Raw genomic sequence first — 23,256 nt, 5'->3', positions numbered from 1 at the left:
CACATCGCAATTTCCCACCACAAAGGAAAAAAAAAAAAAAAAGGACTCAGTGTGACCATTCCCCTGTAGTGCGCGCACACTGTATAAGAGCCGCACTTGTACATTATACAGTAACACATCAGTACAGTAAATACAGGTGCTTCTCACAACATTAGATCATCAAAAAGTTAATCTATTTCAGTTCTTCAATACAAAAAGTGAAACTTATATTACATAGAGTCATTACAAACAGTGATCTATTTCAAGTGTTTATTTCTGTTAATGTTGATGATTATGGCTTAACTCAGTAAAGTAGAATAATTAACAAAAAACACCTGCAAAGGCTTCCTAAGTGTTTAAAAAGGTCCCTTAATCTGTTTCAGGAGGCTCCACAATCATGGAGAAGACTACTGACTTGATAGATGTCCAGAAGGCAGTCACTGACACACTCCACAAGGAGGAGAAGCCACAAAAGGTCATTACTAAAGAAGCTGGCTGTTCAGAGTGCGGTATCCAAGCATATTAATGGAAAGTTGAGTGGAAGGACAAAGTTTGGTAGAAAAAGGTGCACAACCAACCGGGATAACCGCAGTCTTGAAAGGATTGTTAAGAAACGGCAATTCAAAAATTTGGGGGAGATTCACAAGGAGTGGACTGCTGCTGGAGATATTGCTTCAAGAGCCACCACACAGAGACGTATCCAGGACATGGGCTACAAGTGTCGCATTCCTTGTGTCAACCCACTCATGACCAATAGACAACGCCAGAAGCCTCTTACCTGTGCCAAGGAGAAAAAGAACTGGACTGTTGCTCAGTGGTCCAAGGTGTTGTTTTCAGATGAAAGTAAAGGTCCCAGAAACTGGAGGAAGAGTGGAGAGGCCACAATTCAAGCTGCTTGAGGTCTAGTGTGAAGTTTCCACTATCAGTGATGGTTTGGGGAGCCATGTCATCTGCTGGTGCAGGTCCACTGTGTTTTATCAAGACCAAAGTCAGTGCAGCCGTCTACCAGGAAATTTTAGAGCACTTCATGCTTCCTTCTGTCGACAAGCTTTTTGGAGATGGAAATTTCATTCTCCAGCAGGACTTGGCACCTGTCCACGTTGCCAAAAGTACCAATACCTGGTTTAAAAACAACAGTATCACTGTGCTTGATTGGCCAGCAAACTCGCCTGACCTTAACCTCATAGAGAATGTATGGGGTATTGTCAAGAGAAAGATAAGAGACACCAGACCCAACAATGCAGACAAGCTGAAGGCTGCTATCAAAGCAATCTGGGTTTCCATAACACCTCAGCAGTGCCACAGGCTGATCGCCTCCATGCCACACCGCATTGATGCAGTATTTGATGCAAAAGGAGCCCCGACCAAGTATTGAGTGCATTTGCTGAACATACATTTCAGTAGGCCAACATTTTGGATTTTAAAATCATTTTTTCAAGCTGGTGTTATAAAGTATTCTAATTTACTGAGATAATGACTTTTGGGTTTTTATTGGCTGTAAGCCATAATCATCAACATTAACAGAAAGAAACACTTGAAATAGATCACTGTTTGTAATGACTATATGAGTTTCACTTTTTGTATTGAAGAACTGAAAGTAAATACATTTTTTATGATATTCTAAGTTTGTGAGAAGCACCTGTATAACACATGAATGCAGGCAAGTTAGCTAATCACCTCTTTCTTGATTAATAGGGGCGAGACCTGGGGTAGAACAAGACTGTGGTGGAGGCAATTCAGAAGTCACCAAGGTCGAGGTTAGAAGATCAATGTTCCCAGTTTGCAGACGAAATCTCTCCAGCTCTTGGGATAGTAAGCTGAACTGTTCTGTCTGACTGCGACATTTGTCTTCTAGAAGCTTCACTTTAGACTGGAGAAAAAGTTGAAATGCCAGTTAACAGCAGGTAAACGCCATGGTAATGTAAAGGTACCTTCACACTAAGCGACGCTGCAGCGATACAGACAACGATGCCGATCTCTGCAGCGTCGCTGTTTCGTCGCTGTGTGGTCGCTGGAGAGCTGTCACACAGATGGCTCTCCAGCGACCAACGATGCCGAAGTCCCCTGGTAACCAGGGTAAACATCGGGTTACTAAGCGCAGGGCCGCGCTTAGTAACCCTATGTTTACCCTGGTTACCAGCGTAAACGTAAAAAAAAAAAAACACATACATTCCGGTGCCCGGCGTCCGCTTCCCTGCACTCCTCCTGCATCCTGTGTCAGCGCCGAACATCTCCGGCATCTCCCACAGAGCAGAGCGGTGACGTCACCGCTCTGCTTTACGGCCGGCACTTACACAGGATGCAGGAGGAGTGCAGGGAAGCGGACGCCAGGCACCGGAATGTGAGTATGTGGGGGTTTTTTTTACGTTTACGCTGGTAACCAGGGTAAACATCGGGTTACTAAGCGCGGCCCTGTGCTTAGTAACCTGAAGTTTACCCTGGTTACCAGTGAAGACATCGCTGGATCGGTGTCACACACACTGATCCAGCGATGTCAGCGGGAGATCCAGCGACGAAATAAAGTTCTGGACTTTCTTCTCCGACCAACGATGTCACAGCGGGATCCTGATCGCTGCTGCGTGTCAAACACAACGATATCACTAGCCAGGACGCTGCAACGTCACGGATCGCTAGCGATATCGTTTAGTGTGAAGGTACCTTAAGCCTCTATAGCAGGGGTGTCAAACTGCATTCCTTGAGGGCCTCAAACCATGAGTGTTTTCAAGATTTCCTTAGCATTCCACAAGGTGCTGGAATCATTCTGTGCAGGTGATTAAATTATCACCTGTGCAATACAAGGAAATCCTGAAAACATGACCTGTTTGCGGCCCTCAAGGAATGCAGTTTGACACCTCTGCTCTATAGGACTCTCAACATGCAGTCTTTGATTAAGACAGTTAAGAAAAGTATAAAGTAAATTCTTATAAATCATTCTCTTTTGCATTCACAAATACGACTAGCGAAAATTACTGCATTAAACTGCATCCAAAACACTTAATATTCTGAAAGGAGGAGATACAACAACTCTGAAAAACAGTTGCACACTTTTTACCTTACCTGTAAAGTATCCAAAGTACTCTGCGCATGAAAAGGAAGAGAAAACATGTTAACTACCTGCATAATTGTGAAACATTTAATATCAAAATTCTGGAGAATTTGTGAGAGACTAGAATTACCGCATATAAAAATTATACTTCAACTAATTAAAATGTAATAAGATTTGCTATTTTTCCACAAGACACACTACAATACCTCCAGAAGCTGAACAGCGCCTTCATGTTCTTTTTTAGCTTCAACTTGGGCCTAGAGACAGAAAATGAACCATTTTATTTTGGTTATTAAAACTTACATTTTACTTGTGAAGTAAGCACAGAAAGGATTTCTTCCAACAGTCACAAAAACTCAAACTGTCATCAGTAACAGATAAGTGGTCACACACACTGACGGTTAAGTGACACGTTGGGTAAAACATACGGTACTTTATTTCTAGTGATTTTCCTTTTTTTCTGATGAATATCCATTTTTACAAAATTATGAAATCTTGCTGTTTTTACAGTGCAGTTGTCGCAATCATCACAGGCAAGATTAGAATGAAACATAGACTAAGTACAGAGATAATAAACCATACGGAGGATCAAACCATTCTCAACATAAGACAGTCACAGCTCACCTCCTCCCCCTTCCTGCATGCCTAGAAACCTCTCTAATAGAAATCAATGAACACCTCCAGTATACTTTCCTATGGTTCATGCAGCTGCTGTAAATGTGGTTCTCTCTAAATGACTAACAGCAGTTCAAGCAAGATGGCTGACCCTAAGGTTATGTGCAAAAATATATAATTATCAACAACCACAACATAAAAACAGGTTAGAAAAAATATGTATTTGTCACACATTCTTGTTTATTTTCATTCTCTACCTTCTTCCCGACGTGTGAACTACACTGATATCACACTGTAGGTGTCAGAGTATAAATGCAGGCTCAGGAGTTGAGCTTGCAGCTTACCCAATTGATGCAGCTGTATGTAAGAGCAGTGACCAGAGCTAAGCTGCAGTTGCTGCCGTTATCTCTGACAGTGACATTTAAAGCCACAAAATCCCAGGGGCATGCCAGCAGAGGTGCCCATAAGCTCTCACGATAGGTAATTGCTGGCTGCCAATGGGTTGCCTGGCATGGCAGCTGGGGTTCTGCTGAAAGTCCCCGTGGACTCCTTTGTTAGAGGTTGAGAAAATCGAATACATGTTAGTAAAAAATACATGTTTTGCATCACCGTTTCTGTAAAAATCTCATCAAAATTGTCGTTCCTCCCATTAAAATGCAACTAAAAGTGATCAAAACATTGTATGTAACCAAGAATGTTATCAAGGTGTTAATAAAGTCTGCTCACTAAGCAAAAAACATAAGCAAAAAACACAAGATCCTTACATAAATCAATAGATGGAAAAAACGAAAAGTTACAGTTTTCAGAAAATAGAAACAAACATTTACATTATGTATGTATCACATTACACATATATATATATATATATATATATATATATATATATATATATATATATATATATATATATATATATATATATATATATATATACTAGATTGTGGCCCGATTCTAATGCATCGGGTATTCTAGAATATGCATGTCCCCGTAGTATATGGACAATGATGATTCCAGAATTCGCGGCAGACTGTGCAGTCGCTGATTGGTCGAGGCAACCTTTATGACATCATTGTCGCCATGGCAACCATTATGACATCTACGTCGATACTGTGCCCGACGCAGGATTTCCATTATGACATCATCGTCGCCATGCTGTGCCCGTCGCTGATTGGTCGAGGCCTGGCGGCCTCGACCAATCAGAGACGCGGGATTTCCAGGACAGACAGACAGACAGAAAGACAGACAGACAGACAGACGGAAAAACCCTTAGACAATTATATATATAGATACACACACACACATATATACATATACACACAAACACACATGGCTACATTGATGGAAAGAAAGGTTAAGGCTCCCGAGAGAAAAAAAAAAGGAAGACAAGAAAGCGCAAACCAAAAATTGTCAGGAGTGCGAATGGCAGTGCAAAACAGACAATTGGCATGATTGCAGGAGAAGAGACTTCAGTACATGTCGTGTGGTTTTCTGACTTGTCTGCTTGGCTGCCTGACTTTGATACAGGCTTAAAGGCTGCGCTCATTCCATTCCCAGCAAATGACTGTTGTGTTATTCAGCCATTATCTGCCTCCAACCATTGATAGTGGCATTTACAGCGTGTGTCCAGAAGCACACTGTTCTAATCGCTCACTGACACCCGTCACACAATCACGATGCGCTGATGGGTTGCTGTAACAGCCAGGGGTATACTGAAGACCTCCATGCCTGTCATATCAGTACTCCTATGAAAACCAGCCTTTGGGAGTACTAAGATTGTTGTCATATACAATAACACTGCAGTATTGCAGTATATAAAGTAAGTGATAGGAGACTTGAACCAGCAATCACCCAAAGGGGGCTGCAAAATACAGCGAAAAGTTTAAAAAAAAAACAAACAAAAAAAAAACTAAAATGGAGTTTTTGAATATACCACCTTCTTTCTTAACGGAAAGGCAATTTTTTTTTTAAATACATATGTGATATCATAATGACCTTAAAAGTCAGAAAAAAAAGCCAGAACATCAAATTTCAGATTGTGAGCTAGCAAAACACAAAAAAAAATGTCAAAAGAGGTGAATACTCTCGCGAGCCAGTGCAAAGACTGGATGTCAGGTGTATGGACATTTCTGCTTGTTTCTTTTTTCGTTACCTGGAAAGTTTTGTGGTCTTAAATAAAAGTTCATTTGCACCAAGAAGTTCCGTGCCTGTGTGAACACTACCCAGCTGCCCGAGAGCCCTCAGTGCAGACAGATTTGTAGACAGATTAAGCAGTTTTTGAGAGGGAATAGTCAGTGCAGGGAAAGAAGTGACTAAAGTGGGGAAAGAGTTTATTTTTCTCTAATAACATATTTTGTCTTACAAAGTTTTGCATCTTGTCTGCGCCATTGATTTATTTAGTAATAATAATAATAAAATAAGTTATTGTCGCTATTTAATAATTGTTACTCACTTGCTGGAGCCGCTTTACTTCCTCCTGCCTTTTCTTCAAAGCTATTACAGCATCTTCATGATCTTTCTCCAGCTGTTGCCTTCTCTCCGCCACATCTCGCATGTGCTAGAACAAGTAAGGTAAACCAGTCAGTGTCTCCGGTGCCTGACTATTTAGTGAAACATTACAAGAAAATCCCCTACTGACCAAAGCAGCTAAGTTTCCCTCTTAGGCAATTGATTTCAGGTTTTACTAAATACCTTGTGGTTTCCCTGCCTTATATTATTTATTACCCCGACTATGAACATTTTCTTAAAGGGACTCTGTCACCTGAATTTGGAGGGAACAATTTTCAGCCATAGGGGCGGGGTTTTCGGGTGTTTGAGTCACCCTTTCCTTACCCGCTGGCTGCATGCTGGCTGCAATATGGGATTGAAGTTCATTCTCTGTCCTCCATAGTACATGCCAGCATGCAGCCAGCGGGCAAGGCAAGGGTGAAGCAAACACCCGAAAACCCCGCCCCTATGGCTGAAAATTGTTCCCTCCATATTCAGGTGACAGAGTCCCTTTGAGGCTGTGAGGCTGACCTTAAATGCATTGGGGTACCAGATGTTTTAACTCCTTAACGACATGCATTGTACATGTACGGCGCATGTCGTGTCCCTCCCTTTGATGTAGACTCTGACGCGGAGCCCACATCTTTCCTAGCATATTTCAGCTGTTCAAAACAGCTGACATGTTGCCCCTAACAGCGGTGGAATCACGATCCACCCGCGTCTGCTATCCCGTTAAATGCCGCTGTCAATTTCTGACAGCGGCATTTAATGTGATTACGCCGGAAGCGAGTCACTAATCCCGCCCATCGGCACCCGTGTCACATCGGGTCGCCGATGGGTTGGCATGACAACCCGGGGTCTGCAGGAGACCCTTGTGGTTGCCATGGCCAGATTGCTATTAGCGCCGCCAAGTGATCAGCGCTCATAGCAAGTGAGACTTCTGCTACACACAGGAGATCTGATCATCACGTCTGTGTAGCAGAGGCGATAGGACAACTGCAGTTTCTAATCTCCCATGGAGACTATTGAAGCATGCAAAAAGTAACAAAAAAATGTTTTTAAAAATATTAAGAAAATAAAATATAAAAGTTCAAATCACCCCCATTCAAAATGAAACCTTAAAAAAAAAAAAATCACATATTTGGTATCACCATGTTCAGAATTGCCCAACCCATCAAGCTATGTAAAGAATTAATCCAATCTGTAAATGGAGTAGCAAAAAAATTAAAAAAAAGGCAAAACGCCAGAATTAAGTTTTTTTGGTTGCCGCAATATTGCATTAAAATGCAATAACAGGCGATCAAAAGATGGTATACACACCAAAATGGTATAATTAAAAACGTCAGCTCAGCACTCAAAAAATAAGCCCTCACCCAGACCCATATCACAGAAAATGGAGGAGCCACAGGTCTCGGAAAATGACGCAATATTTTTATTTTATTTTTTTAACCAATTTTGGATTTGTTTTCATAATTTAAATAAAAAACAACCCTGACATGTTTGGTGTCTACGAACTCAAAATGACCTGGAGAATCATAATAGCAGGTCAGTTTTAGCATTTGATGGACATGGTAAAAAACAAAATCTAAAAAACAGTTGTGGAATTGCACTTTTGTGCAATTTCACCGCACTTGGAATTTTTTTTCCCGTTTTCGAGTACACGATATGGTAAAACCAATGGTGTCGTTCAAAAAGTGCTACATCCTGCAAAAAAGAAGCTCTCACAGGACCATATTGACGGAAAAATAAAAAAAGTTCTAGCTCTGGGAAGAAAGGGAGCGAAAAACAAAGGCAAAAATGAAAAGGGCTGCAGCGTGAAGGGGTTAATTTCAGAGATTGTATTTGCACCATACACTCAACTGGGATTGTTAGTTGTGTGTCCATTCATCTTTCCTTGGTTTATGCACTGACTTATTGTGGCAAAGTCTGATCGATAAGGTTATCATAATCATCTAAATCTATTAGAAGAGAAATGGTGTATGAGAAATTAACACACCAAAGTTTATGAAGAGCTCATGCTTATAGCAGAGACCATGAGGCCATGTTCACACTTTGCGGTTTTTACCGCGGATCCGCGGCGATTTTGATGCTGCGGGTCCGTAGCAGTTTCCATAGCGTTTACATTAACATGTAAACCCTATGGAAACCGCAAACCGCAGTGCACATGCTGCGGGAAAAACCGCGCAGAAACGCAGCGGTTTAAAACCCGCAGCATGTCACTTCTTTGTGCAGAATCGCAGCGATTCTGCACACATAGAAATGCATTGAACCGCTTACTTCCCGCATGGGGCTGTGCCCACGTTGCGGGAAGTAAGCAGATAATATGCGGGTGGTACCCGGGGTGGAGGAGAGGAGACTCTCTTCCAGGCCCTGGGAAGCATAAATAGTGTAAAAAAAAAGAATTAAAATAAAAAATGATGTTATACTCACCTCTCAGCGCTGCCCGCGGCCGTCCGGTCTTCGGTTTGCTGTGCGAGCAGGACCTGTGGTGACGTCGCGGTCACATGACCGTGATGACGCCTCGGTCACATGACCGTGACGTCACGAAGGTCCTTCTTGGCACAGCATCTTTGGAACCGGAGCGCCGCGTGCAGCGCCCAGGAGATCCGGAAATCGGAGGGTGAGTATAACCAATTTTTATTATTTTTATCATTACTATTGATGCTGCATATTGCTGCATATGCAGCATCAATAGTACAGGAGTAATCCCGCAGCGGAAACTGCGGAACAAACCGCGATAAATCTGCAGGGATAACCGCAGCGGTTTTGCCCTGCAGATTTATCAATTCCGCTGCGGGATAAACCTGCAGAGCACACCGCAAAGTGTGAACATGGCCTGAAGGTCACGGCTGAACAAACCTCAGCAGAGAGGTAGACAGTTTTCAAAATGTCTATGAAAGTTTTTATTGCTGAGCTACTAAAAGGGAAACTTTGCCTGAAAGTTATAACAGGTTCCTAATAGTCTTTTTCGATCTGTGTGTGTTACTTGAAAATAAATCAACCTGAATTTGAACACAAACCTTAAGCACTTGCTCCAGGTTCTCCAGCTTGCTTTGCAATCTATGAATCTCCTCAAGAGCAGAATCCCGTTGCTCAGTCACTTCGGTTAGATGTCTCTTCAAGTCAGCATTTTCAGATTCGACCTATAGGAAAAAAATGAACAGTCAGACTTCGGGCAACAATCAAATGAATTAAAAATCCTGTGCATTTTTGGACCATGGAATTTGCCCTGGTGACTTCTTAAAGATACCAATAACCAGTCTATGGTTGTTCTCTTTATTTAAAAAATTAGTAGGTGCCCAAAGACTGATGACTTTTCTAACTAATTAGGGCCCTTTTACATTATGTTTTTTTCCTACATCATGGTGCCCACCTCCAATAGGAGGAATGTACATGGATGATTATGCACAAAAGAGCACATGGTGACTTGTCTGCATCGTTATAGTCAATGGCCCCATCGGTGCATTTGCCCGAAACCAGTTTTGGGGAGGTGCAGACATAAGCCCCAATGGTGTCACTGAATGTAGGAATGAAAAAAAAAAATCACAATGTTAAAGGGCCGTTGTACTTATCATCAAAGGGGGCCAGAAGCATTCTTAATGCCACCATAAAGGGCATGACTTTCTAGTAAAAGCGGAGTTCAACCTTCCCAGCCTACAGAGCAGAATCCCACATCCCTCTGTGGCTGTCCTCACTCGCCGCTTGCAGTAACCCAGCGCTGCTACATACGTTACTAAGAAATGACCAAACATTAGATGCAGCACTGGGGTAGTGCAAAGCACAACAGCTCGCTATATCACAGCGCATTTACGATCCACAGTTGCCAAATTAACAACTGAAGCCAACTCTAATGGATACTTGGTGCCTTTGTGCTACTTTTCTATTGTAAAGCAAGAGGACGATTTATGGGCTACTGGAAGGTTATATTTGTAGCACCGCAGCATTAGAGTAAGCGCAGATAGTTACTTCTAAGTGAACTTTGGAGGAGACACTTGGTGACTTTTTCCAGTAGAAAATCAACGTTGAGCTGTGAGGCCATGTGGCTTTCGATTGTTATGAAGAAAGACTTTGCAGAGTTTTGGTCTCTTTCATTTCATCTGCTCAGCTGTTTTGAAAGTGTATTACAACTCAATTACTCTATTTATCTGCATAAATTAGAAATTGTGCTGACCTTGGCTGCCCTCTTTACTCTGCTGCAGAGCCTTGACCTTTCTTCCACAAGACATGCATTCTCCGCTTGTACCTCCTGAAGCTTCAGTTCCTGTTTCCAAACAAAAGTGAGAAAAATAATATTAGGTGAATGTTGTGAATGTTGTGAATATTGGTTTATGGTATACACTTTATGGTCTGAGTGACCAGTTCATATCCTCTCAATATGTTTTGTTTCGCACTATACAGTATGTTTCTGCACCTTCTTGTGGGAGAGGTGAACTGTGTTCTATCAATACAAAACCCCATCTGAAATAACTGCGTAATAAATCCACCAACATGACTCAAGGAAAGAAAAAGATTTTAGTTAAAGGGAATTTGTCAGCAGATTTTGTTATGTAATATGAGAGCAGCATGATGTAGGGGTAGAGACCCTGATTCCAGTGATGTATCACTTACTAGGCTGTTTGTGGCAGTTTTGATAGAATCCATTTTCTCTGCTATACATGTAGCAGTCTCAGAAGGCTGAACTGTGTATAACCCCACCCACACCCCTGATTGGCTGCTTCCCATGTATGCTGTGCAGCAAGCTGCCAATCAGTGGTGGGGGCGAGGTTACACAGATGAGCTGGACTGTAATCTTCTGCTGATAAAACACGGATTGCATTGAAACTAAAGCTGTGGAGCAAATGACATCCACAGAGTCAAGCTCTCTGTCCCTACATTATGCTGCTCTCTGATTAACTAGCAAACACCTGCTGACAGATTCCTTTTAATAAAATATCACAATGCACTGGACATAGTATCATGTACAAATGCCACATGGAAATCAAAAGATTTATAAAAGAGGCTGATGGATTCTGTTGCGATTTCCATGAAATCTTTCAGAAAATCTGCAGATGTGAACAGAACTTTAGCTCAATGTGGTTTTAATGGATTTCCAATTTTTTTCCCTTACACCTTGCATACAGACAGGGGCGTAACTACCGCGGTCGCAGGGGTCGCAATTGCGACGGGGCCCGCAGTGCTTAGGGGCCCGCTCAGTCCAGCAGACTGGGCGGGCCCCCAAGAACTCTGAGCTACAAAATGGGCCGCCGGCCCTTAAAATAAATCTTCTTTACAGGCCCTGGTGCGCGTGCACTCTCTCAGTGCATGCGCGATCACGGGTGGGACTGCACTTGTCCCGCAGCAGAGCCCCTCCACCGCAGAGAGCGGCACACCACAACTATGGCTGCAGCTGCTCTGTGCGCACAGGACCTGTGATGAGGTCACAGGAGGGGAGGAGTCGGAGTCACATGATTAAGGGCTTCCGTGTAGTGCAATGCTGGTTGTCATCGTGCTGGAGGAGGGTAAGCTTTTGTGTGAGGTCAGGAGGGGTTTGTGTGGATATAGCAGAGCAGTGTGTGTATGAGGTGTACAGAGCGGAGCTGTGTGTGTATGAGGTGTACGGAGCGGAGCCGTGTGTGTATGAGGTGTATGGAGCGGAGCTGGGTGTGTATGAGGTGTACGGAGCGGAGCCGGGTGTGTACGAGGTGTACGGAGCGGAGCCGGGTGTGTACGAGGTGTACGGAGCGGAGCCGGGTGTGTATGAGGTATATGGAGCAGAGCCGGGTGTGTACGGAGCGGAGCCGGGTGTGTACGAGGCGTACGGAGCGGAGCCGGGTGTGTACGAGGCGTACGGAGCGGAGCCAGGTGTGTACGAGGTGTGCGGAGCGGAGCCATGTGTGTATGAGGTATATGGAGCGGAGCCGCGTGTGTATGAGGTGTACAGAGCGGAGCCGTGTGTGCAAGGTGTACGGAGCGGAGCTGGGTGTGTACGAGGTGTACGGAGGGGAGCCGCATGTGCAATGTGTACGGAGCTCAGCCGCGTGTGTAGGAGTAACTATGTGTGGCCATTATACTGTAGGCAATATCATGTGTGGCCATTGTACAGTATGGAGCATCATGTGTGGCCATTGTACAGTATAGAGCACTATGTGTGGCCATTGTACAGTATGGACAGGGGCGTAACTACTGCGGTTGCAGCGGTCGCCATTGCGACCGGGCCCGGGAGGTCAGGTCAGAGCAGGGCCAGACTGGCCATCGGGCACTTCTGGCAGTCATGGGCCGCTCGATCCGCCTCCCCCCGCTGCCGCCGACTCACCCCCCCTGCCGTCGCATTCAACTATACCGGCGTCTATGACGCCAGTACAGTTGAATACAATGACGGAGGAGTAAGCGTCTACAGACGCTCCCTCTCCCATCATTCCCCGCTCTGCCTCTGACACTGCGGGTGCGCAATGACGTCATTGTTATGATCTGGTGGCCTAGGAGCGGCATGAGACGTACTCTGGAGAATGTGGTAACTGTACTGACCGCAGACCCTGGACTTAACACCGCAACTAGAAGTAGCCGTGGGATGTACCTACCAATCCTAGACACCTCGACACAGCCGGAGGACTAATTAACCCTATAGATAGAAAAGGGAAAACTATCTTGCCTCAGAGAAAATTCCCAAAGGATAGGCAGCCCCCCACAAATATTGACTGTGAGAGGAGAGGAAAAAACATACACAGGCTGAAAACAGAATTTAGCAAAGGAGGCCAATCTAGCTAAAATAGGAAAGATAGGACAGAGAACTATGCGGTCAGTATTAAAATACTATGAAATGTCCACCACAGATAATACAAAAACTCCACATCTAACTAAAGACATGGAGGGTAAATCTGCCTCTTCAGAGATTCCAGCTTGGCTGCATAAATCCTTACACAGATAAAGCTGGACAAGAAAAAACATGCAATGCACTGAACAATGAGGCCCACAACATGTGGGCAGAAAAACAAGCAGAACTTATCTTGTAGAAATGAACTGCAAGCAGGAGCGACCAGGAAGGGATGTGAATCCTCCAGAAACAATGAACAACTGGCACTCACTAAAGGGTGAAGCCAGACTAAATGGCCCCGTCCGAAGTGGACGCACCTGATGACTGCTGTGAAGGACAAACAGCAGCACTACCACTTATAACCACCGGAGGGAGCCCAAGAGCAGAACCCACAACAGAATTCACAACACGTCATATCATCGCGCACCTGCTGTGTCCCGGGCAGACTGCAGCCGAGCCTGAGACCGGAGCAGGAAGCAACGCTGGCAAGAGGAAAGGTAAGGAGAGTGGTTTTTTTTTTTACTGGACTGTGGGGGCATTCTCGGGGGGGGGGGGGGGGGGGGGGGGTCGAGAGATGCGGGCTGTGCTGGATAGACCACTGTGCGGGCTGTGCTGGATAGCCCACTGTGCGGGCTGTGCTGGATAGACCACTGTGCGGGCTGTGCTGGATAGACCACTGTGCGGGCTGTGCTGGATAGACCACTGTGCGGGCTGTGCTGGATAGACCACTGTGCGGGCTGTGCTGGATAGACCACTGTGCGGGCTGTGCTGGATAGACCACTGTGCGGGCTGTGCTGGATAGACCACTGTGCGGGCTGTGCTGGATAGACCACTGTGCGGGCTGTGCTGGATAGACCACTGTGCGGGCTGTGCTGGATAGACCACTGTGCGGGCTGTGCTGGATAGACCACTGTGCGGGCTGTGCTGGATAGACCACTGTGCGGGCTGTGCTGGATATACCACTGTGCGGGCTGTGCTGGATATACCACTGTGCGGGCTGTGCTGGATATACCACTGTGCGGGCTGTGCTGTATATACCACTGTGCGGGCTGTGCTGAATAGACCACTGTGCGGGCTGTGCTGGATAGACCACTGTGCGGGCTGTGCTGGATAGACCACTGTGCGGGCTGTGCTGGCACCCAACACGATGTTGCAGTGCAGGAGATTCCTCCTGCACGGCAACAGTCCGAGGCGTATCTAGGGGAAGGGGGCAGCCGGGGCACGTGAGAGACAGGAAGCAGCTCCAGTCATCACGATGAGACAGCTTCTCAGTCTGTATTTTTCCCCCCTCATACATCTCATGTACGTCTGAATGAGATCGTATTTAAGAGAAAGCCAAAATAACCCCGGGACAGAAGGCGAGAGCAGGGGGGAGGTGCGGGACAGAGCCGCTTTAGTCAGGAGAAGCTGAGGAGCTGCAGCCGGTTTACATCAGCCACCCCTGTACCAGAGAGGAGATTGTGAGTTGTGTATATGAGCTGGTATCTCTGGTGTGTGTGTGTGTGTGTGATATCTTTAGTATGTGTGTGTGTGTGTGTGATATCTGTAGTGTGTGTGTGATAACTGTAGTATGTGTGTGTGTGATATCTGTAGTATGATGTGTGTGTGTGATATCTGTAGTGTAGTGTGTGTGTGATATCTGTAGTATGTCTGTGTGTGTGTGTGATATCTGTAGTGTGTGTGTGATATCTGTAATATGATGTGTGTGTGTGATATCTGTAGTGTGTGTGATATCTGTAGTGTGTGTGTGTGTGTGTGTGTGTGTGTGTGTGTGTGATATCTGTAGTGTGTGTGTGTGTGATATCTGTAGTATGTGTGTGTGTGTGATATCTGTAGTATGTGTGTGATATCTGTAGTGTGTGTGTGTGATAACTGATGTGTGTGTGTGATATCTGTAGTATGATGTGTGTGTGTGTGATATCTGTAGTATGATGTGTGTGATATCTGTAGTGTGTGTGATATCTGTAGTGTGTGTGATATCTGTAGTGTGTGTGATATCTGTAGTGTGTGTGATATCTGTAGTATGTGTGTGTGTGAGGCAGCGGCGTAACTACCACGGTCGCAGCTGCAAACGGCTCTGGCAGGTCAGGGGCCGTGTGTCCCCTTGAGCCTGTCTCCCTTATGCTTGTGTCCCCATGTGCCAGTCTCCCTTGCCCATTAGTCCCTGTGTGTCCCCATGTGCCTGTCTCCTATGTCCCCTTGTGCTTGTGTCAGTCTCCTTTGTCCCCTTGTGCTTGTGTCAGTCTCCTTTGCCCACTAGTCCCTGTGTGTCAGTCTCCCTTTCCCACTTGTCCCTGTGTGTCCCCTTGTGCTTGTATCCCTTGTTCCCTTGTGTCAGTCTCTTGCCCACTAGTCCCTGTGTGTCCCCTTGTGCCTGTCTCCCTTGTCCCCTTGTGCTTGTCCCTTGTCCCCGTGTGTCCCCTTGTGTCAGTCTCCATTGCCCACTAGTCCCCTTGTATCAGTCTCCCTTGCCCACTATTCTCCATGTGTCAGTCTCCCTTGCCCACTAGTCCCTGTGTCCCCGTGTGCCAGTCTCCCTTGTCCACTAGTCCCCGTGTGCCCCTTGTGTCAGTCTCCATTGTCCCCTTGTGTCAGTCTCCCTTGCCCACTAGTCCCCTTGTAACCTTCTCCCCTGCCTCCTAGCCCCCATGTGTCCCCTTGTGCCTGTCTTCCTTGCCCCCTTGTGCCCTCTCCCCTGCCTCCTCGTCACCATTTGCTCGTGTCTTTCTCACTGCCCCTGTATGGAGGGGCTGCATTATACTATGAGGGGGGCTGCATTGTATTCTATGGGGGTTACATTGAATTTTATGGCGGGGGGGGGCCCCATTTGGAAGTTCGCACCGGGGCCCATAACTTTGTAGTTACGCCACTGCATACAGATATAGTGATACATAAAGCGGATATCATACAAATATTCAGATGAATATATTAATGTTTAGTCATGTGGATATTGGATGGCAATGTGTCCGTGAATACACACAGATGTGCCAATATCAGGATTACACAACACAACAATGAGATGTACAGGAAAAGCGACAGTCTCATGTATGAGGGTTTTAATATCACCTTTGCCCTAGTCCAGGAATGTCAAACTCAAATACACAGAGGGCAAAAATACAAAAATGTGGACAAAGTCGTAGGCCAGCCTTCATATACAGCGGGTACAGAAAGTATTTAGTCCCCTTTAAATTTTTCACTCTTTGTTTCATTGCAGTCATTTGGTAAATTCGAAAAAGGTCATTTTTTTTTCTCATTAATGTACACTCTGCATCCCATCTTGACTGAAAAAAAAAAACACACAGTAATTTTTGCAAATTTGTTAAAAAAGAGAAACTGAAATATCACATGGTCATAAGTATTCAGACCCTTTGCTCAGACACTCATATTTAAGTCACATGCTGTCCATCTCCTTGTGATCCTCCTTGAGATGCTTCTACTCCTTCATTGGAATCCAGCTGTGTTTAATTAAACTGATAGGACTGGATTTGGAAAGGCACACACCTGTCCAGCGTCGGACTGGGGTGTCTGGGGCCCACCAGAGGAATGGACTCTAGGGGCCCACCCTACAGCTATATGCAAATATCTGTCATTATAGTGGAGCATCGGCTGTAAAACACCGGCGGCTGCTGCACATCTATCGTGTGCCCCAATAACTGGGATGTATAATTACGGTAGTTTACATTAATGGGGTTCTTGGTTAAAACAAGTTATCACTGATCCATGGGCTCCACAGGATAGGTGATCGCTTAGATCCGACCATTAGAAACTGCACCGATCGGAAGAATGGGGAAGTTTTATCCCTGACAGGACACTTTTATCACTATTTTAAAATGCAGCGGCAGGTGGGATTTCTGACCGCAGCTCCATTCATTCTCTTTGGGGCTTCCAGAAAAAAACAAGTGCAGCCACTGAGGGAATGAATGGATCAGTGATCTAGTCGGACATGTCACTCCAGTCTAATGGGGATAAAAAGTTCCACATTTTGCTGAATGGGTCCAAGCAGTCAGACCCCCACCAATCAATACGCTATCACTTATCCTGTGGAGAGGTGATTACTTTTTTCCACAGGAAACCCCCTGTAAGTGCATCTCCGCCGCTGTGTACAAAGCATTAAAACTCTAATGGAAATAAAGAATCTTCTCCTAATTAATATCAGTGAGAACAAATGACCGCCATACACAACACAATCCACTATACCAAGACAAATATTACCACATACAGGAAGAAATACCACCACACCATGACCAGACCACATAGTGACCGAATAATACTACATACAAGGGACAAATACCACAACACCATTTCCAGACCACATATTACCACCACATAGTGACTGAATACTACAATACTGATCAGAAAAAAAAAAAAAAAACACACACAATACTATCACCATAAGGCTGCCGTCACACTAGCAGTATTTGGTCAGTATTTTACATCAGTATTTGTAAGCCAAAACCAGGAGTGGAACAATTAGAGGAAAAGTATAATAGAAACATATGCACCACTTCTGTATTTATCACCCACTCCTGGTTTTGGCTTACAAATACTGATGTAAATTACAGACCAAATACTGAATGTGTGACGGCAGCCTAAGTGACATTATACACAGGAGATCTGTACTTAGTATGCAGTGCCTGTGTAGAGGTAATACAGAGATCACTGGTGACATTATACACAGGAGCTCTGTATATAATGTATAGGTAATACAGTGATCACTGGTGACATTATACACAGGAGCTCTGTATATAGTATACAGTGTATAGTGTCAGTGTATAGGTAACACTGAAGGCCCCGTCACACATAGCGATTTACCAACGATCACGACCAGCGATACGACCTGGCCGTGATCGTTGGTAAGTCGTTGTGTGGTCGCTGGGGAGATGTCACACAGACAGCTCTCCAGCGACCAACGATCAGGGGAACGACTTCGGCATCGTTGAAACTGTCTTCAACGATGCCGAAGTCCCCCTGCAGCACCCGGGTAACCAGGGTAAACATCGGGTTACTAAGCGCAGGGCCGCGCTTAGTAACCCGATGTTTACCCTGGTTACCAAAAAAAAAAAAACAGTACATACTCACCATCTGATGTCCGTCAGGTCCCCCGCCGTCTGCTTCCTGCTCTGACTGAGTGCCGCCGTACAGTGAGAGCAGAGCGCAGCGGTGACGTCACTGCTGTGCTCTCACTTCTCACTGTACGGCCGCACTCAGTCAGAGCAGGAAGCAGACGGCAAGGGACCTGACGGACATCAGATGGTGAGTATGTACTGTTTTTTTTTTTTTACATTTACGCTGGTAACCAGGGTAAACATCGGGTTACTAAGTGCGGCCCTGCGCTTAGTAACCCGATGTTTAGCCTGGTTACCAGTGAAGACATCGCTGGATCGGTGTCACACACACCGATTCAGCAATGTCAGCGGGACCTCAACGACCAAAAAATGGTCCAGGCCATTCCGACACGACCAGCGATCTCGCAGCAGGGGCCTGATCGCTGGTACGTGTCACACATAGCGAGATCGCTACTGAGGTCGCTGTTGCGTCACAAAACTTGTGACTCAGCAGCGATCTCGCTAGCGATCTCGCTATGTGTGACGGGGCCTTGACTCACCAGTGACCTTCATCTTTCATCCAGCCAGGACTCGTCTCTGCAGGAAATAACACAGTTATCTCGAGCTCCGCTTGCAGAACACATTAGCAGAACACATTACTTAATTTTTCACAACTTCTACATTACACCACATGAAGAAAAAAAGGCGATATAGTGTCACTCTACACAGTAACAGGACCGCCCCCCCATTTAAAACAGTATACTCAAAAAATACAATAAATACATCACTGCAGTAATAATATCCCTTAATTAGCCCCTATGGTAATAATATTCCCCACCCTGGCCCCGTTTATCTCATTCCTGGCTCCAGCCATATGGTCTCCCATCCTGCCATCATGAGTATCCATTCTACCCCATATGATCTCTCCATCCTGCCCCATCTGTCTCCATCGTATCCATCCTGCCCCATGATCCAATCCTGCCCCATGTCTTTCATTCTGCCCCGTGTCTCCAATCATGTTCCGTATCTACATTCTGCCCATGCCTCCAGTCCTGCCCCAGTGTGTCTAGCAATCTGCCCCAGTGTGTCCAGCATATTACCCCAGTGTGTCCAGCATATTACCCCCAGTGTGTCCAGCAACCTGCCCCAGTATGTCCAGCATATTGCCCCAGTGTCCAGCAATCTGCCCCAGTGTGTCCAGCATTGCCCCCAGACAGTGTGTCCAGCAATCTGCCCCACTATGTCCGGCAATCTGCCCCAGTGTATCCAGCATATTACCCCCAGTGTGTCCAGCAATCTGTCCCAGTATGTCCAGCATTGCCCTCAGACAGTGTGTCCAGGAATCTGCCCCAGTATGTCCGGCAATCTGCCCCAGTGTGTCCAGCAATCTGCCCCAGTATGTCAAGCATATTGCCCCAGTGTGTCCAGTATTGCCCCCGGACAGTGTGTCCAGCTATCTGCCCCAGTGTGTCCAGCATATTACCCCCAGTGTGTCCAGCAACCTGCCCCAGTATGTCCAGCATTGCCCCCGGACAGTGTGTCCAGGAATCTGCCCCAGTATGTCCGGCAATCTGCCCCAGTGTGTCAAGCATATTGCCCCAGTGTGTCCAGCATTGCCCCCCGACAGTGTGTCCAGCATATTACCCCCAGTGTGTCCAGCAATCTGCCCCAGTGTGTCAAGCATATTACCCCCAGGTTGTCCAACAATCTGCCCCAGGTTGTCCAACAATCTGCCCCAGTATGTCCAGCAATCTGCCCCAGTGTCCAGCACTGCCCCCAGTGTGTCCAGCAATCTGCCCCAGTGTCCAGCACTGCCCCCAGTGTGTCCAGCAATCTGCCCCAGTGTCCAGCAATCTGCCCCAGTGTGTCCAGCAATCTGCCCCAGTGTGTCCAGCACTGCCCCCAGTGTGTCCAGCAATCTGCCCCAGTGTGTCCAGCATTCTGCCCCAGTGTGTCAAGCATATTGCCCCAGTGTGTCCAGTATTGCCCCCGGACAGTGTGTCCGGCAATCTGCCCCAGTGTGTCCAGCAATCTGCCCCAGTGTGTCAAGCATATTACCCCCAGGTTGTCCAACAATCTGCCCCAGTATGTCCAGCACTGCCCCCAGTGTGTCCAGCTCTGCCCCCAGTGTGTCCAGCTCTGCCCCCAGTGTGTCCAGCTCTGCCCCCAGTGTGTCCAGCTCTGCCCCCAGTGTGTCCAGCTCTGCCCCCAGTGTGTCCAGCTCTGCCCCCAGTGTGTCCAGCTCTGCCCCCAGTGTGTCCAGCTCTGCCCCCAGTGTGTCCAGCTCTGCCCCCAGTGTGTCCAGCTCTGCCCCCAGTGTGTCCAGCTCTGCCCCCAGTGTGTCCAGCTCTGCCCCCAGTGTGTCCAGCTCTGCCCCCAGTGTGTCCAGCTCTGCCCCCAGTGTGTCCAGCTCTGCCCCCAGTGTGTCCAGCTCTGCCCCCAGTGTGTCCAGCTCTGCCCCCAGTGTGTCCAGCTCTGCCCCCAGTGTGTCCAGCTCTGCCCCCAGTGTGTCCAGCTCTGCCCCCAGTGTGTCCAGCTCTGCCCCCAGTGTGTCCAGCTCTGCCCCCAGTGTGTCCAGCTCTGCCCCCAGTGTGTCCAGCTCTGCCCCCAGTGTGTCCAGCTCTGCCCCCAGTGTGTCCAGCTCTGCCCCCAGTGTGTCCAGCTCTGCCCCCAGTGTGTCCAGCAATCTTCCCCCAGTGTGTCCAGCAATCTTCCCCCAGTGTGTCCAGCAATCTGCCCCAGTGTGTCCAGCAATCTGCCCCAGTATGTCAAGCATATTGCCCCAGTGTGTCCGGCAATCTGCCCCAGTGTGTCCGGCAATCTGCCCCAGTGTGTCCAGCAATCTGCCCCAGTGTGTCAAGCATATTACCCCCAGGTTGTCCAACAATCTGCCCCAGTGTGTCCAGCACTGCCCCCAGTGTGTCCAGCTCTGCCCCCAGTGTGTCCAGCTCTGCCCCCAGTGTGTCCAGCTCTGCCCCCAGTGTGTCCAGCTCTGCCCCCAGTGTGTCCAGCTCTGCCCCCAGTGTGTCCAGCTCTGCCCCCAGTGTGTCCAGCTCTGCCCCCAGTGTGTCCAGCTCTGCCCCCAGTGTGTCCAGCTCTGCCCCCAGTGTGTCCAGCTCTGCCCCCAGTGTGTCCAGCAATCTTCCCCCAGTGTGTCCAGCAATCTTCCCCCAGTGTGTCCAGCAATCTGCCCCAGTGTGTCCAGCAATCTGCCCCAGTATGTCAAGCATATTGCCCCAGTGTGTCCGGCAATCTGCCCCAGTGTGTCCGGCAATCTGCCCCAGTGTGTCCAGCAATCTGCCCCAGTGTGTCAAGCATATTACCCCCAGGTTGTCCAACAATCTGCCCCAGTGTGTCCAGCACTGCCCCCAGTGTGTCCAGCTCTGCCCCCAGTGTGTCCAGCTCTGCCCCCAGTGTGTCCAGCAATCTGCCCCAGTGTGTCCAGCAATCTGCCCCAGTGTGTCCAGCAATCTGCCCCAGTGTGTCCAGCAATCTGCCCCAGTGTGTCCAGCATTCTGCCCCAGTGTGTCCAGCATTCTGCCCCAGTGTGTCCAGCATTCTGCCCCAGTGTGTCCAGCATTCTGCCCCAGTGTGTCCAGAATTCTGCCCCAGTGTGTCCAGCATTCTGCCCCATGTGTCCAGCATTCTGCCCCATGTGTCCAGCATTCTGCCCCATGTGTCCAGCATTCTGCCCCAGTGTGTCCAGCATTCTGCCCCAGTGTGTCCAGCAATCTGCCCCAGTATGTCAAGCATATTGCCCCAGTGTGTCCAGTATTGCCCCCGGACAGTGTATCCGGCAATCTGCCCCAGTGTGTCCAGCAATCTGCCCCAGTGTGTCAAGCATATTACCCCCAGGTTGTCCAACAATCTGCCCCAGTATGTCCAGCACTGCCCCCAGTGTGTCCAGCTCTGCCCCCAGTGTGTCCAGCTCTGCCCCCAGTGTGTCCAGCTCTGCCCCCAGTGTGTCCAGCTCTGCCCCCAGTGTGTCCAGCTCTGCCCCCAGTGTGTCCAGCTCTGCCCCCAGTGTGTCCAGCTCTGCCCCCAGTGTGTCCAGCTCTGCCCCCAGTGTGTCCAGCTCTGCCCCCAGTGTGTCCAGCTCTGCCCCCAGTGTGTCCAGCAATCTTCCCCCAGTGTGTCCAGCAATCTTCCCCCAGTGTGTCCAGCAATCTGCCCCAGTGTGTCCAGCAATCTGCCCCAGTGTGTCCAGCAATCTGCCCCAGTGTGTCCAGCAATCTGCCCCAGTGTGTCCAGCACTGCCCCAGTGTGTCCAGCACTGCCCCAGTGTGTCCAGCATTCTGCCCCATGTGTCCAGCATTCTGCCCCATGTGTCCAGCATTCTGCCCCAGTGTGTCCAGCAATCTGCCCCAGTGTGTCAAGCATATTGCCCCAGTGTGTCCGGCAATCTGCCCCAGTGTGTCCAGCAATCTGCCCCAGTGTGTCAAGCATATTACCCCCAGGTTGTCCAACAATCTGCCCCAGTATGTCCAGCACTGCCCCCAGTGTGTCCAGCACTGCCCCCAGTGTGTCCAGCTCTGCCCCCAGTGTGTCCAGCTCTGCCCCCAGTGTGTCCAGCTCTGCCCCCAGTGTGTCCAGCTCTGCCCCCAGTGTGTCCAGCTCTGCCCCCAGTGTGTCCAGCTCTGCCCCCAGTGTGTCCAGCTCTGCCCCCAGTGTGTCCAGCTCTGCCCCCAGTGTGTCCAGCTCTGCCCCCAGTGTGTCCAGCTCTGCCCCCAGTGTGTCCAGCTCTGCCCCCAGTGTGTCCAGCTCTGCCCCCAGTGTGTCCAGCTCTGCCCCCAGTGTGTCCAGCTCTGCCCCCAGTGTGTCCAGCTCTGCCCCCAGTGTGTCCAGCAATCTGCCCCAGTGTGTCCAGCAATCTGCCCCAGTGTGTCCAGCAATCTGCCCCAGTGTGTCCAGCACTGCCCCAGTGTGTCCAGCATTCTGCCCCAGTGTGTCCAGCATTCTGCCCCAGTGTGTCCAGCATTCTGCCCCAGTGTGTCCAGCATTCTGCCCCAGTGTGTCCAGCATTCTGCCCCAGTGTGTCCAGCATTCTGCCCCAGTGTGTCCAGCATTCTGCCCCAGTGTGTCCAGCATTCTGCCCCAGTGTGTCCAGCATTCTGCCCCAGTGTGTCCAGCATTCTGCCCCAGTGTGTCCAGCATTCTGCCCCAGTGTGTCCAGCATTCTGCCCCAGTGTGTCCAGCATTCTGCCCCAGTGTGTCCAGCATTCTGCCCCAGTGTGTCCAGCATTCTGCCCCAGTGTGTCCAGCATTCTGCCCCAGTGTGTCCAGCATTCTGCCCCAGT

At 48.1% G+C, this 23,256-nt stretch overlaps 1 protein-coding gene across 9 annotated transcripts in view; it reads right to left on the bottom strand.

Moving 5' to 3' along the window:
* The window catches only part of TSPOAP1 (TSPO associated protein 1), a 268,852-nt gene that overhangs the window by 72,683 nt on the left and 172,913 nt on the right, over positions 1-23,256 (bottom strand). For all 9 annotated transcript variants that reach the window (XM_077294576.1, XM_077294575.1, XM_077294581.1 and 6 more), the window contains 6 exons: positions 10,296-10,385; positions 9,145-9,267; positions 6,090-6,194; positions 3,232-3,282; positions 3,037-3,057; positions 1,657-1,849 (listed from right to left, as the gene is read on the bottom strand). In XM_077294576.1, coding sequence (XP_077150691.1) covers positions 1,657-1,849; positions 3,037-3,057; positions 3,232-3,282; positions 6,090-6,194; positions 9,145-9,267; positions 10,296-10,385 — 583 coding nt within the window. The remainder of the gene's footprint in view (positions 1-1,656; positions 1,850-3,036; positions 3,058-3,231; positions 3,283-6,089; positions 6,195-9,144; positions 9,268-10,295; positions 10,386-23,256) is intronic.

Source organism: Ranitomeya variabilis, chromosome 3, assembly GCF_051348905.1.
Source record: "Ranitomeya variabilis isolate aRanVar5 chromosome 3, aRanVar5.hap1, whole genome shotgun sequence".
NCBI lineage: Eukaryota > Metazoa > Chordata > Amphibia > Anura > Dendrobatidae > Ranitomeya > Ranitomeya variabilis.
The sequence above is the reverse complement of the archived record's forward strand: the minus strand, read 5'-3'. Positions and strand labels throughout refer to the sequence as shown.